Raw genomic sequence first — 13584 nt, 5'->3', positions numbered from 1 at the left:
TTATTTTATCGAAAAGAATTGTAATTGTAATTATTATTATTATTATTATTATTATTATTATTATTATTATTATTATTATTATTATTATTGTTATAATTCCTATTATGATCATTATCGCGACAAGAACGTAATTGAAACCGTGTCTAATTTTAATTAGCGTATGAATGATATATTATCATTGCTGAAAGTAGATCCTCACTCTTAGCACGGGCAGCTAGAAAACTGTATTCTTATTTTTCTCAGATTGGATTCTACCTCAATTTTATTATTATTACTATAACGTGGAAAGAAAAATGATAAAAAAAAAAAAATACGAACAAACGAGGCGTCCACCACACTTCTCTATCCTTCCATTGTCTGCTAAACTGAAGCACTTCGATCGATTAAAAATGCTACTTATTATTACTATTAATTAAACTAGTGAGAATCGTAAACAAAAACAAAATACTGCAGCGACCTCAGCCTGTGATAGTTACAAAGGATATTATTTCAATTAAGAATCTGCTGTATTATGTCAAACGTTAGATCAAAAAAAAAAATCAAGCGAAATGTCCGTACTACGTTTACGATTGGATTACTATTATTAACGAGGCATTTCTGCCTAAACGTCGAGCTCATTACGATCGAAAAAAGAAAAACGAAGGCATGGTGCGAGGGACAATGTTATATAGTTTGATACTGTGTTGATCGAGATTAGTAAGACTTTTTAAATTTAATTTTTGTAACGAGCTTTGTTGCTATCGTTGCGATCGCTACGTAGCGCAGTATGTATGTATATATATATACGTTATTATAAAACTTTGCTTTTACGATATTCATGCGTATAACAGTGATGTATATTTACGGTTTACACGTTTCCTTGGAGAGCATTGTAAAGATAAAGGACACGAGTTCTAATACTTTTTCTTTGAATCATATATACTATGTAATTACGCTGATACTCGTAATTTTATCTGTAACCGCATGTGATAAGAGACAAGAGAGTACTCAAGAGTACGGAAAGGCAAGTGTAACGAATGTCATCGAGTGCTTTAACAAATATATATATATATTAATATGTAACAAACGCTGTGCGCTTGTGATCTTAAGAATTTACGTTTTTTCTTTTTTAAAGCTAATCCATACTCTTCTTTTTTCTCTTACATGCTGTGTCATGTAAACGGCTCGAAGTTTCCGTACGGTATGTTCCTTTATTAGACAGAAACAAGCAAAGATCATTTATATTAGCTGTAATGATTGCCTGTAGGGCTTCTTTGTAATAACTTTCAGTATATTACTGTATTGTGATGTTAACTTAAGCCATGGACCGAAGTGGGAGAATTTTCTCGAGGTCGCTGTAGTGTATTCTATCGCTGAGGTGAGGGATCACTTTCTCAGTTTTTTAGATTGCTCAAGGAGCACCAAACAAGCGAACAGTCGACTGTTTAAGAGTAAGGAAAGAGTGAAACAGATTGTACCCGCGTAATTATCTTTGAGTGGCGAAATGCGACGATTGGGGACTGTGTATTGTGATCAGCAAACAGACTACAATGTAGTTTGTTCGTAATCGAATGAACAAACGGAAACACTTGTGTAATAAAGTAGATATCCATGAAAAATCTTTCATGATTTTATTTGCACACTTTTCTTTAAAGGGGAAAACAGGCACAGCGCGACAATTTAGTGAATACTTCGATTTTGTTCTTTATTTCTTTATTTTTACATTATTTTTTATACTTTTAAGTCTGAATGAATAATATTAATAGCAAATATTAATTCTGTTTTCAGCAAACTTTATTTCGTAACGAAATCACTTGAAAGTACACTTTATCTTTCATTCCATCTCAACGTCGACAACTGCATCTTCCACGATGATCTGTTCCGATGTCACAGGAACTTGTATTATCGGTAAGGGATCGGGAGATCGAGTGTAAGTGTTACTCGTTGAATGCTCTTTAAAATATTCCCCACCTTTCTCTTCATATTCCTTTTTGCTTACTAGAAATTCCGGAAGATTTCCATTCAGACCAAAATCTCTTGCTCCATACCATGCATCAATGCTGGTGTTTTTTGCGATATTTATTTGAAAATTGGAATCAAACGGTCTCATCTCACGAAGTTCGCGATTCAGTCTCTCTAATAAACCTGAAAAGAAAATATTTATTAACGTTTCGATATGATTTTTACGCCTTCATTAATTACGCAGCAAACATCGTTATTGCTAAGACAAATGTTTTGTAACCATCTAGCAATTAATATTCGCGTTTAAATTAATTATAAATTTGCAATCGTTCTGGAAAGTTTAAAATAAAAGATTTTCCTTCGCACTTTATACATAGATATTACAGAACAATGGAACATTTATTCAATTTGATTATTCAAACCTGGAAACGTCGTCGGACCTCCGGTCAGGAATATATTTCCCACCAGCCGTAATTGTTGCTCAGGTGGGTACAGTTTTAAAACGAATTCGATTGTTTCAGCAATGCCTGCTTCCATGGAACCTATTAAAGACGGTTGGAATAATATTTCTGGAGCTCGCAAACGTTCCACTCCTATATGTAATTGATGAGTTTCTCCGGGAACCATGGGAACGTTTGATCCAGCTCCGTCGAATTCTGGGTCGTGATGTCGCAGCACATCTTCGAGTTCCAGAAGCTTTTCTTGTTCTAACTCTGAGTCTGAATCTCCTCCTTCCTGAACAGTAATATTCAACATGAACATGTGACTCAATACCAAAACTATAGACTTAAAATGTTGTTTACGAACTCTGTTTATGACTTTGTAAACGTCCCAGTCTTCGTCTCTCATACCAAAATCATCGTCACGTTTCTCTTTCCTCGCCAACTGACTTATTATACGCATTCTTTCCTGTGCGGCTGCTGTTCTACGTTTTGCCATGTCCTGTCTGCGTTGTCTTTTGGCCATTCGTTTTTCTAATATCTCTTGTCTATTGAAAATGATCTTATTAAATAAAAATTATTTTAAAATTTCAAGCAGTGTCTCTCCATTGGCAGTACTGCCTGGAAGGCTGAAAACGGAGTAGATCGGTTACCTTTTCTTTCTTACACCTGCTATCCATTCGTCAAAATCTTGTTGATCTTTCGGTTGTAGGCTTGATTTTATTTTTGGTTTCTGCTCTTCCATTACAATATTTTCTTCTTGCGAATTAGCTGCCACTATCTTTTGTCTAGTTCTTTCCACTTTTGCTTGCAGATTATTAATCATTTTTATCAAGTCTGCTTCGTTTGCAAGCGAATAACTCTTTAATGCTTGATCAAACTCGTCAGTTTCCCCTTCTTCTAATAAATCTTGAACAGCTAATAACTGATTCAATTGTTCTTCATCTTCCGCTAACTGTAAATGCCAGTTACTTTAATCTCGTATATTTACATAAATATACATATTTTTATATGTATCAAAATTACTAACTCTTTCCTCTCTTTTTCTTGCATTAATTTCCATTAATCTCCTAGCTAACTCACGTTTTCTTTCTTTCTGCTGTTCGACTGTTAAACCAGGAGCACTTGAGGGCGCAACATAAGGTAACTGTACCCTTAATACGTTTGCATCATAATAATCTGGATCAGCCCATTTAGAAATTTCTTCTTGGTAATTTAAGGCAATCATAGAATGTTCATGTATTAATTCCTGTTAAACAGGAAAATGAGTTATATAAAACATCTAAATAAAAAAGTTTAACTCAGGAAAATAAGTTCTTGAAACTATAAGCGACAACAAAGTCAAAAAATGTGTAATTTACATACCTCTGCTCGACTTGGTGTTATAGCATTTACATGTACCGGATATTTAAGTTGCAGCAGCCTGTGCATGTAAGATGTAATGTGGTATCCACCAACATTGATTCTTCTTGAATTTACAGGATCTGCTTTACCATCCAATATTGGTATTATATGAGTAGTGTGATATCCGATACTGATTATTAAGCCATCAGATGGACAATTATTATGCTGATAAGAAAATAAACAGTCTACTCCATATGCTATCGAAGGTACATTATAACATTCAAATAAAAGTTCTGCCATCACTGAAATGCAAACAATTAATGATCTAACAACAATCGATGATTAAGTACAAGTCAGTATTGTCTTACAGTTTCGAGAATAATTAGGATTCAGAAAAGTTTCAGTTAAAATAATTGGATGATTGACTGCGCCTTCTGTGTCTATTCCCATATGAGTGAAAATATAGTCAAATATTTGTTCTTGGGCTTCAAAATGTGTTACTACATTACGGTCAAATTGTGTTTTTAACTGAAATCGTACAGCTTCAATGTTCGCTATATCATTTCCAACCTGTGGTTCACCATCCTTCTTGCCACGTTCCTTTCGAGGTTTTGCAATAAGATTTTTAAATATCAATTGGGGTTCTTTCTCTGTGGCCCAACCAACCCTACACTTGTATGATCCTAATATAAATTATTTGTTAATCTTCATTGCATAATGTATGTGCTATGGAAATAGATATATACTACATTTTATTTACCATTGTCAATAACAAGTGGAGTTCCTTCAGACTTTACTCTATCTGGATAAGTATGAATCACGTCAGGTATGGCCTTGACGTCTTTTAATTCAAGTATTTCCATATTATTTAATTGAAAATAATAATTCTTTTTAAAACTTAATGTATTATACTGAACTTCTGATTACATACAAATCTGTTTTTGCTCGACGACAAAATGTTCAAGTTCGTTGTTAAATAGTTGTCTTATTTGCAGTTAGATGGCGCCACTAAGTTAATTTTGAAATGAGTTTCTAGGGAGAGTGAGAGGGAAGTGGAAAAGTGTGCGTGTTTCGTCCTAGCCTTTAGACTCATTATCAGCAAAGTTTAAATTTCGTTATTGTTATCTACGGTATGATTTCGTTAATTATCCTTTCATGTAGCACTATAGACGTGGATTTCCCTAGACAAAATACTCGAAGTACCTAGGAAAACGGAGTTTCCTCCCTGGATGTGCCAGCCAGCCTACTGGTCTGGCAGAATGGGGATAACGAAGGTAGAATTTTCGCGGTAATTCAAAACGAAACGAAAATCAAACATAAGCACCAAATAGCATCAAGTCGAGAAAACTTCGAGCCTCTTATTATGCCGTGCTAGTAAGTAGTGAAACATCCTTACAATTTTATATTTTTTGGTGCAATTTAGCAAATATTATTTCGCAACGAAGTTGGGCGTTTTACCGCCAAAAGTTCGCTAGATGGCGAGACTATTCAGCATACGCGACATTTGAAAATAGATGAAAATTTGAATTTATTTATTTAACTGATCAAAATAATTGTTTGCAACGTGTTTTCATAGCATTTTCATATAGATTATTTTCTTTTAAATATGGCAGAAAACTTTAATCGATGAATCATAGCCTCATAGGTACTTATTAATTTATTTCCTATCCAGTTTAATCATAAAATAGAGAGGTTTAGGTATATAAAAAATCCTTACAAATTTATTTATTTTATAAAAGATTATATTTATCAGCTACTAGCTGTAATCGAGTGATATATTCACATATTATAATGTAAATAATATAAGATATCGATGATTTATAAGTACGGATTAATTGGAATTCACCATTTATAGTTGAAGTATAATGAAAAATAGTTCTATATATACATCTTCTTAGATATATTTATTACAGCTATATATAAACAAAATCTTGGAAAAAGTATAAGTTTCTATTTATCTAATTTCTTTCAATAATTTTCGTACATTTCTATTATTTTAAAGCGATCTCTAACATTTTGTTAATATTAACTATTTTTTCTCGTGGTTTTCCCAATTCTTTTCCTTTTTCACACTCTACTTTGTCAATTTTCTTCCAATCATTGTACGATACTGTACGTATACCTTTTTGAGTCAGAATTTTAAAAAGATCTATCGCACCTGGTTTGTTGCCTAAAAGTGATAGTTCTTTACTTATTAACCCAGCAACATGAAACGCATTTGTCATTGTTGACAATATAACTCCTACAGGGCCTGTTGCAACCCAACCAGCAGCATAAAGATTAGTTCCAACTTTGCCTTCAGAATTTTTAATACGACCAGTTTTGTGATCAAACAGTATCGATGTATCTATCTGAGTAGACTTGTAACCAATACTACGAAACGCCAGTCCACATGGAATTTCTTCAAAAGTTCCAGTCGGTATTGAAACTTGTGAAAGTATATTATCGCCTTCGAGTCGATTTATTGATAGTTTAACACTATTTACACTATTAGAACCGAAAAATTCTACAGGACTTCGAAAGAATATTGGATGTAATTCTTTTACATTTACTCTATCGATAGGTGTTTCTTCTAAATACTTTAGCATAAGTTCAGTCAATCTTTTTCGTGGTCTTGCTAAGGTGTTAACTACATTCTTTATATTCACAAAATCATCTGTGCGCCAATAAGTTCTACAACCATCCAATTTTAATATTTCACGCAGTTCAGCGATTGTAAAAGCAGCTTGTAATGGTCCTCTTCTTCCTATCAATGATACTTTACGTACTTTACTTTGTGATAATTGTTCCAAAGCAAATGATGTTATGTCAGTATTCTAAAACAATGGAATTGTAACTACAGTAGAATGATCATCTCAAAATGTATTTTATTGAAAGTTGAAAATATACCTTTAGTTTGTCTATCGGTGTTAACAGAATTCTTGCAATATCTATAGCAACATTACCTTGCCCTAACACAACTGCTTCTTCTACATCTAAATTAATTTTTAAAGTACAATCTTCTGGTACTCCATTGTACCAACCAACGAAACGGCGTCCTGATATTACATTACTTAAATTTTCTCCAGGTATATTAAGTATTTTATCTTCCTCTGCACCATATGTCTACAATGTTAAATGTTAATTACGATTAATATACAGCGTTAAATAAAATAGAAATAAATACAATAAATTTATGTCATGTGTACCAACAATACTGCATGGTACATTTCTTGCAATTGTTTTATAGTGACATCTTGTCCTACGTTAACATTTCCTATAAATTGAAAACGTGGATTAGATGCAGTTTTCTCAAAAGTGTGAATAACATTTTTCACTTCTGGGTGATCTGGAGCTACGCCGAAACGTACTAAACCAAATGGTACTGGCAATTTTTCCAATATATCCACATTAATATTGCTGGAAGTCTGTATCAAATAATTATGTTATAATATTATTTTATTTATATTAAATACATTACACACCTTTAGTAATTGTTGTGCTGCATAAAATCCTGCTGGTCCTGCACCAACAATACAAACTTTTGGGACAATATGTTCAATTGAAAACAAACGAATATAGTTACATATTGTACCTACTTTCATGGTAGCAATTCGTATTGATCTAAAATGATACATTCCAAATTAAAATTACAAGATATTTAATGCATGTAATTAAATTTTATAATTGTAAAAAACTTTTTTAAAGAAGGCAGCCAAAGACTATTTTACCTATATATATCGTTTCATGTAAGAAACTAAGAAATAATTTGAAGTTAATTTTCTTACAAAAAAACTTTTCTGTGTAGGAATTATAGAACAGGGTATTCTGTATGATACTAGTGGCAAGAGATCAATTTTTCTCATGAAAAACTGAATAGAAAATAGTGAAGTGAATATATTTAATATAAATATTACTATATAATATCTTCATTAACTTTATTAGACATTATATAAATGTACAAGAAAAAAGTATAGCATTTACAAATACATTACTTATTGTGATATACAAAAAGTATTGGTATAACTTTGGCTATTCACACAATACAGATATATGCTGTGTTATTCTTTGTGTTGGATATTTCCTTCTAATTCATTGAAAACATAACGAACAAATGATTTGATAACCCAGTGGTTAGCATCCACTATTGTGAAGAATAAATCACGTTCTAGAAGAAGAAGAAACATAGTCAAATATGATTCTATAAAAATATAACCGAAGTCCATTCATCAGTTCTTACCATATAAGAATGATGCAGGAATTATTTCTAAAATAGAATTTCCTTTTTCTTGAGCATTACAAGAAATGGTTTTAATATCGATTAAGTTTTTCAATATTTTCGGGTTGTAATTATATTGCTTTAAAGTAATCTTTAATCCCAAGTTATTACAAAATTTTAATTTGACTGATTTAAAAGAACAACTTATGAGGTGAAAAAGCCCAACACTGAGATGGGTCAATAACGAATAACCAATTAAAATTAAGTGATCTCCACTACTAAGATTTTGCAGCGTGTTATTAATTTTTCTAATTATTTCATGACTGTCATAAATATCTGTATATTGAAAAAATAAACTTTTATATTTCGATTTAATAAGAATTGTTTTTTTTAATTCGTTTATACTTTCAGTGGATGGATATTGTATTTTGCATCCCATGTTAACAAGAATGTCATTGACACCCTTTTGTATGTTTAAGACACTCTCACAGCAGAATCTTGAACTATATACTTTAGAAAATATTTTTCCAAAAGATATATGTAAATCTTCTGGATAGTGACATATCTTGAACTAGAAAGAAAGACTAACTTTAGTTCATAGCATAACAAAGTTTAAATTCAGTTGAAAAAATGGGGAAGTAAGGGTGATAAAATACTACAAAAAATTAGCTTACTTTTGCATCTTCATCAAGTGATGTATGAATTTCTATTTCTTTAGAGTCAGTAAATAACTTTTTCAATTGATTCCACGGTGTTAAATGTTGTTGCTCGCAACGTTCACTGAAGGATCCCTGTAGTGCTCTTTTACGCACATTAATGCTGCTACTTGTTTTCAATATCGTGTTTCCTATTATTTCTCCCGAGATTAATTTTTGAACATTATAATCTCTTATATATTTAGAAGCAACCATATGTTGAATTTGTTTTATATCATGTAACATTTTATGATTACATAATTGAAATGTAGAGATGTTATTCATTATGACTGAACATTGTAGAGACTTAAAAAATTCACTACACTCCACAATTTTTTCTATAAATGCACATGGAATATCATCCTTACTGAACATTGCCTGCTCGGAGCAGCATTCATAATGTTCCCTAAGTGTTTCTAAGTACGGTGACACAAATGTTGGTCCCTTGAAATCTGTGCACACGACATAAGTTTCTGAATTCCCTTCTTTACTAGTCACTGGTTTAACTATGTTAACATTACCAAAACAACAAGACAATAGATAAATCAGGCATACCGAATGGCATTCGAAAGTGGTAAACATCTTTAATAGAAAACTGCCTCCAGTGTTTAAAAGATGTAAAGCAGTTATAGTTTCACAAAAATGTAAGTGTGCTACAACATTTTCTTGTTCTGCTGGTACATCCAAACAGTCAATACTGCCATCAGCAGTGATTAAAAATATGTCGCTACATGGTTCTGATACTTTTACAAGTTTGTCCAAATTTTTTAAGTTCATAAGATTTCCAGTATTATCTTCTCCAAAACACCAATGAGTTAATGTATGTCTTATAAATCTGTCATCATCGATCATCATAGATGATGGATTACCCTCATAATATGGATTTAAGGTTGTAGCAATCCAATCCCATTGAATGCTAGGTACATTTGTTTTTAACCAATGATTTAAAGATGTAACAAAGGCTCCTGGTGCTTCACATAAATGAATAGACTTGAAGCATTTATTACTGTTGTTAATACGATCAATTGGTATTAGGGGAAAGGTCGATACTATTTCATAGAATTTGCACCATGCTTGAGTTAAGAATTCTGGTTGAATATCTCTCTTCAGGTGTATCATAACATCTTTTGCACTGTTTCTTTGTTTTGTATGTAACTGCCATTTGCTAAGATTATAATTGTTTAAATAATTCTTCACCACGTTTAATTCATACTTTAATGTTTGTAATTTATCGACGTTCCATAAACACTCTTTAAACAGTGCTTTTGGTTCAGGCAACACGTAAAGTTCATTGCATGCAATTGTGAAACGTTTGTTGAATAAATTGTTTATATGTTCATTATCAAGTTGTTTTTTATATGATGAATTCTTACTTGTAAATGGTTTTTGCTTTCCTTCAAAGATGTGTTTGTCCTTTTCCATCACTATTTAAATTATCGATTCACTTCAACAGACGAAATTTAGCGCATGTGTTAAAATAATTATAGACGATTTAGCTGTACTTTTTGTCATAGTTTTTCAATTAAAAATACGATAATACGATAAGATATTTAAAAATACTACGTTAAAGATTAGGTTAAGTGTTTTATTTAGTTGTTTTGGCTGTCCTCTTTCCCTTTTTATGTTTACAATTACATCTCACCTTTTGTAACACGGAATAAAATAAAGTTTTTTCTTATTCCATAAAAATAAGAAAATGTTATTTCGTTTTACAATGTATACAAATACTATAAGTACAATACATCCATACATAAACACATTTCACTAGTCTATGACAGATCGTGGTGTACCCAATAATTTGTTTTTTAGTAACAAACAATATTACAATACAAACAGTAAAAACAAAAGTAATAATTCTTTAAAATATAGTCGATTTTTATTTTATGTATTTATATAAACATTAGGTACATTCATAAAATAAGTAGTGTATGAATTTCATCCTACTACTTAGAAATTAATATTCATAGTTTTATTTGATGAGTATATATATGTAAAATAATAAAAGAATTTCAGCATTTAATAAGCAATTTACAATTTTTATTCATGTATATGTAAAGACGATGACTTTGGGAAACATATAGACTGCTATCGACTGAAATATCGAATTAGGAAATATTGGATCAGGAATGTTGGAAAAGTAAATATATTTATTTATTATTTGCTTATTATTTAAATACAGAATAATAATCGTATTTTTGAGTTTTTCCCATCCGCCACCTAGCGGTGGGTGACGCGAGTCTGCGCCGTGCGAGGTCATTCGTTACGTAGAAATTGGCGTGAAAAGAAGTGTTAAATGTTTTACGACTAATTAGGTATTTATCTTCTACCTGTTGCCATATAATCTCTGTTAATCATTAATACTAGTCTCGTTTATTTTCTATTGGTGCTTTCATATAATATCAATAGGCTTTTAAATCATTAATTCAATCAGTATAGTTAGAGAAGTGGAATCGGTTTCGCGGTCACTTTTTCTTCATTCGCTATCAATTGATGTTATGATTCTCTAAATTAAATTACAAGCTTCTGAGAGTTCTTTCGGACTCTATTGTTGTTTTATTATGATATACATATGTATTTGTGTGACCAAATGTATCTTCAACTAGTCATTTTCTTTCGTTATGGGTTACTAATGGAAATTCAAACCGAGGGTGGCGGTATCGACGCCATGATGGTTTGTTTCCAGTTTAAGCGGGAATCTGTAATGGCAGTGTTACTTTCAATTCACGCATGTGCGTCGAGCTGACAACGCAGTACTGTAATTGTAGGAATCGATGCGTGATCTAAATTCTTCTATACTTCTATCACCTTTAGGGCGACTAAGGATGCCAGTGTTATAGTCGCATTAGATACTCTACTGATTCAAAGAACAGTGCGCATGCGCGAGTTAGAAGCAATGCTTGCGTCGCAGCCCGTGGGAGGGCGTCATTCGTTCCGTGGAAATTGGTGTGTACAGACGTGTTAAGTTGAGTATCTTACAACTAATTAAGTATTTATCTTCTACCTGTTGCCATCCACTCTCTGTTAATCACTAATAGGACTTTCGCTTAGCTTCTATAGATGCTTTCATATAATATCGATAGGCTTTTAATTATTAATTCAATCAGCATAGTTAGAGAAGTTTAATCGGTTCCGCGGTCGTTTTTTCTCCACTCTGGGTCAATTGATATGATTCTCTAAATTAAATTACAAGCTCCTGAGGGTTATTTCGGACTCGATTGTTATTTTATTATGATATATGTATATCTCTATGACTAAATGTGTCTTCAACTAGTCATTTTCTTCTGTTACAGGTTACTGAATGGAAATTCAAACCGAGGGTAGCGGCATCGACGCCATGATGGATTGTTTTCACTTAGAGCGGGAATATCTCCAATTCAAGTGGGAAGGTCTCGAAGAAGTTCGAGCAGGATTTCATGGCGTGATAAAACTGGTAATTTATTCGAACAAAAAGGTGACATATTCAGTTATACTTTTACTGTCTCTTGTGTGAATTGTTATTGGTCATTAGTGTATTACGAGATTTCATAACGAATCAGTGCCAAGGCGAAACGAAAAGATTAGTAAAAATTTCTTTTTCATTTGATTTTTCGTAACAATTCAAAATGGCGTCATGTTACTGTAATTCGATCGCGATTGGATATTTTCTTGTATTTTATACGATACAATTGATTTTTTTGGCAAATCTATTTCTATGAAGTTGATGCAATTGCGTTTGCGTTCGATTTTTGATCTCAAGCTCAAATAGAAACTTCACAATTTTACGTGAATATGCTATCAAACCATTAATTCGTAATTAACCAGTTTTGATTTTGTAACAAGTGTTCAACAATTACGGAAATTGCGACTTATTTTTTAATACACTGCGATAAATAATTAACAAAATTACAATAATCTAATAACGAATATTCTTAATGTAATATTTCTTATTAGATTCGTTTGTAGTATTTTAGAATTGAGATCGGGCAATAATCACGTTTGTCGAGTTTGACTTTCAGGATCGTGTTTCAATAACAAGGGCGAATAACAAGGTATAGCAGTATTTCTATTGTCGAGCAGACCAAAGGAGATAAGAAAATTCTTGGAGCTCGAGGGCTCTGCCTTGCTTACTTGTTTTTCTTTCTAACCTTGTTTTTCTTTCAGCTATTGGTGACCGCGCGCAAAGCGGTTGGTAGAGTCAGTGCTTGCTACGTAGAAGTTTTTTCATTTGTTTCGATACACAGTGGTATCGAGTAGATTTTCGTTCACATTTAAGGGCATACGCGCGATAGAATCAGTGGAAATTCCTTTTCGAGCATCGCGGCTCTTATTCATTCACTCGCGTAGTGTCATCCTTGCTCGTTGGCTACAATATTCGGTCGCGTTTGTAAATTATTTTTTTCAATTTTCTTTCTAACATTTCTCGATACCGGTAATAGAGTCAGTGAACTGAAGAGGAGTATTAAGCGATGCTCAACCAATGAGTAATGTAAGTATCTACATACTCTTTCTTTTATTAGCTTTGCTCTGTAGTTTAATTGAAATTATTAAAGTAACTGATTGACAATATGTTGATATAATTATGCTCTCTATAATTATGTCTAATATATTGCTTTTATGGTTTGCATTCTAATACATTGCTTTTATGGTTTGCATTCTTTTCTATTAAAATTGATATCCCTATAATTATGACGATTGAAACTGATGACCAATTTTGTACTATTTTACAGATTCTTTACAGTTCATCGAATCATTCGACAGTTCAACTGAGGTACTGCGACGATCGTCACGATGCAGAGCCACTACGATGATTGACTAGATTCTGAACCACTACGATGACCAGCATCGAGACAGCGGTCGGTGAGTCAAATGCTTCATGGTTCCTCCAGTCCCCGATCATGTCGTAGGACGAAAGGTCCGAATCGGCACCGGGTGACGGGTTGTATACGTGGTCTTTGGCGAGTATAGTGACCATGGGTATGCATTGCAT

The 13584-nt window shown here is 32.5% G+C and overlaps 3 protein-coding genes across 4 annotated transcripts; all 3 read right to left on the bottom strand.

Moving 5' to 3' along the window:
- Window positions 1-539: 539 nt before the first annotated feature.
- On the bottom strand, window positions 540-4913 carry LOC128891683 (actin-related protein 5). Of its 2 annotated transcripts, XM_054151374.1 has the most exons (8): window positions 4486-4874; window positions 4094-4408; window positions 3747-4027; window positions 3412-3630; window positions 3035-3336; window positions 2749-2929; window positions 2364-2676; window positions 540-2124 (listed from the first exon to the last, which is right to left on the bottom strand). In XM_054151374.1, the coding sequence occupies exons 1-8, from the start codon at window positions 4586-4588 to the stop codon at window positions 1814-1816; spliced, it is 2025 nt and encodes a 674-aa protein (XP_054007349.1). In that variant the 5' UTR covers window positions 4589-4874; the 3' UTR covers window positions 540-1813. The 2 variants fall into 2 exon arrangements, with proteins under 2 accessions (XP_054007349.1, XP_054007348.1); XM_054151373.1 differs by having other exon boundaries at window positions 2364-2929; window positions 4486-4913.
- Window positions 4914-5050: 137 nt separating this feature from the next.
- On the bottom strand, window positions 5051-10450 carry LOC128891691 (NADPH:adrenodoxin oxidoreductase, mitochondrial). Its single transcript, XM_054151400.1, has 5 exons — window positions 10261-10450; window positions 7190-7328; window positions 6914-7132; window positions 6615-6830; window positions 5051-6541 (listed from the first exon to the last, which is right to left on the bottom strand). The coding sequence occupies exons 1-5, from the start codon at window positions 10368-10370 to the stop codon at window positions 5717-5719; spliced, it is 1509 nt and encodes a 502-aa protein (XP_054007375.1). The 5' UTR covers window positions 10371-10450; the 3' UTR covers window positions 5051-5716.
- LOC128891682 (cap-specific mRNA (nucleoside-2'-O-)-methyltransferase 2) lies at window positions 7629-10395 on the bottom strand. The gene is made up of 3 exons (XM_054151372.1): window positions 8598-10395; window positions 7945-8494; window positions 7629-7872 (listed from the first exon to the last, which is right to left on the bottom strand). The coding sequence occupies exons 1-3, from the start codon at window positions 10038-10040 to the stop codon at window positions 7766-7768; spliced, it is 2100 nt and encodes a 699-aa protein (XP_054007347.1). The 5' UTR covers window positions 10041-10395; the 3' UTR covers window positions 7629-7765.
- Window positions 10451-13584: the final 3134 nt, after the last annotated feature.

The sequence above is a fragment of the Hylaeus anthracinus genome, unplaced genomic scaffold, assembly GCF_026225885.1.
Source record: "Hylaeus anthracinus isolate JK02 unplaced genomic scaffold, UHH_iyHylAnth1.0_haploid 12002, whole genome shotgun sequence".
Taxonomy (NCBI): domain Eukaryota; kingdom Metazoa; phylum Arthropoda; class Insecta; order Hymenoptera; family Colletidae; genus Hylaeus; species Hylaeus anthracinus.
This window is presented reverse-complemented; position numbering and strand designations above follow the sequence as displayed.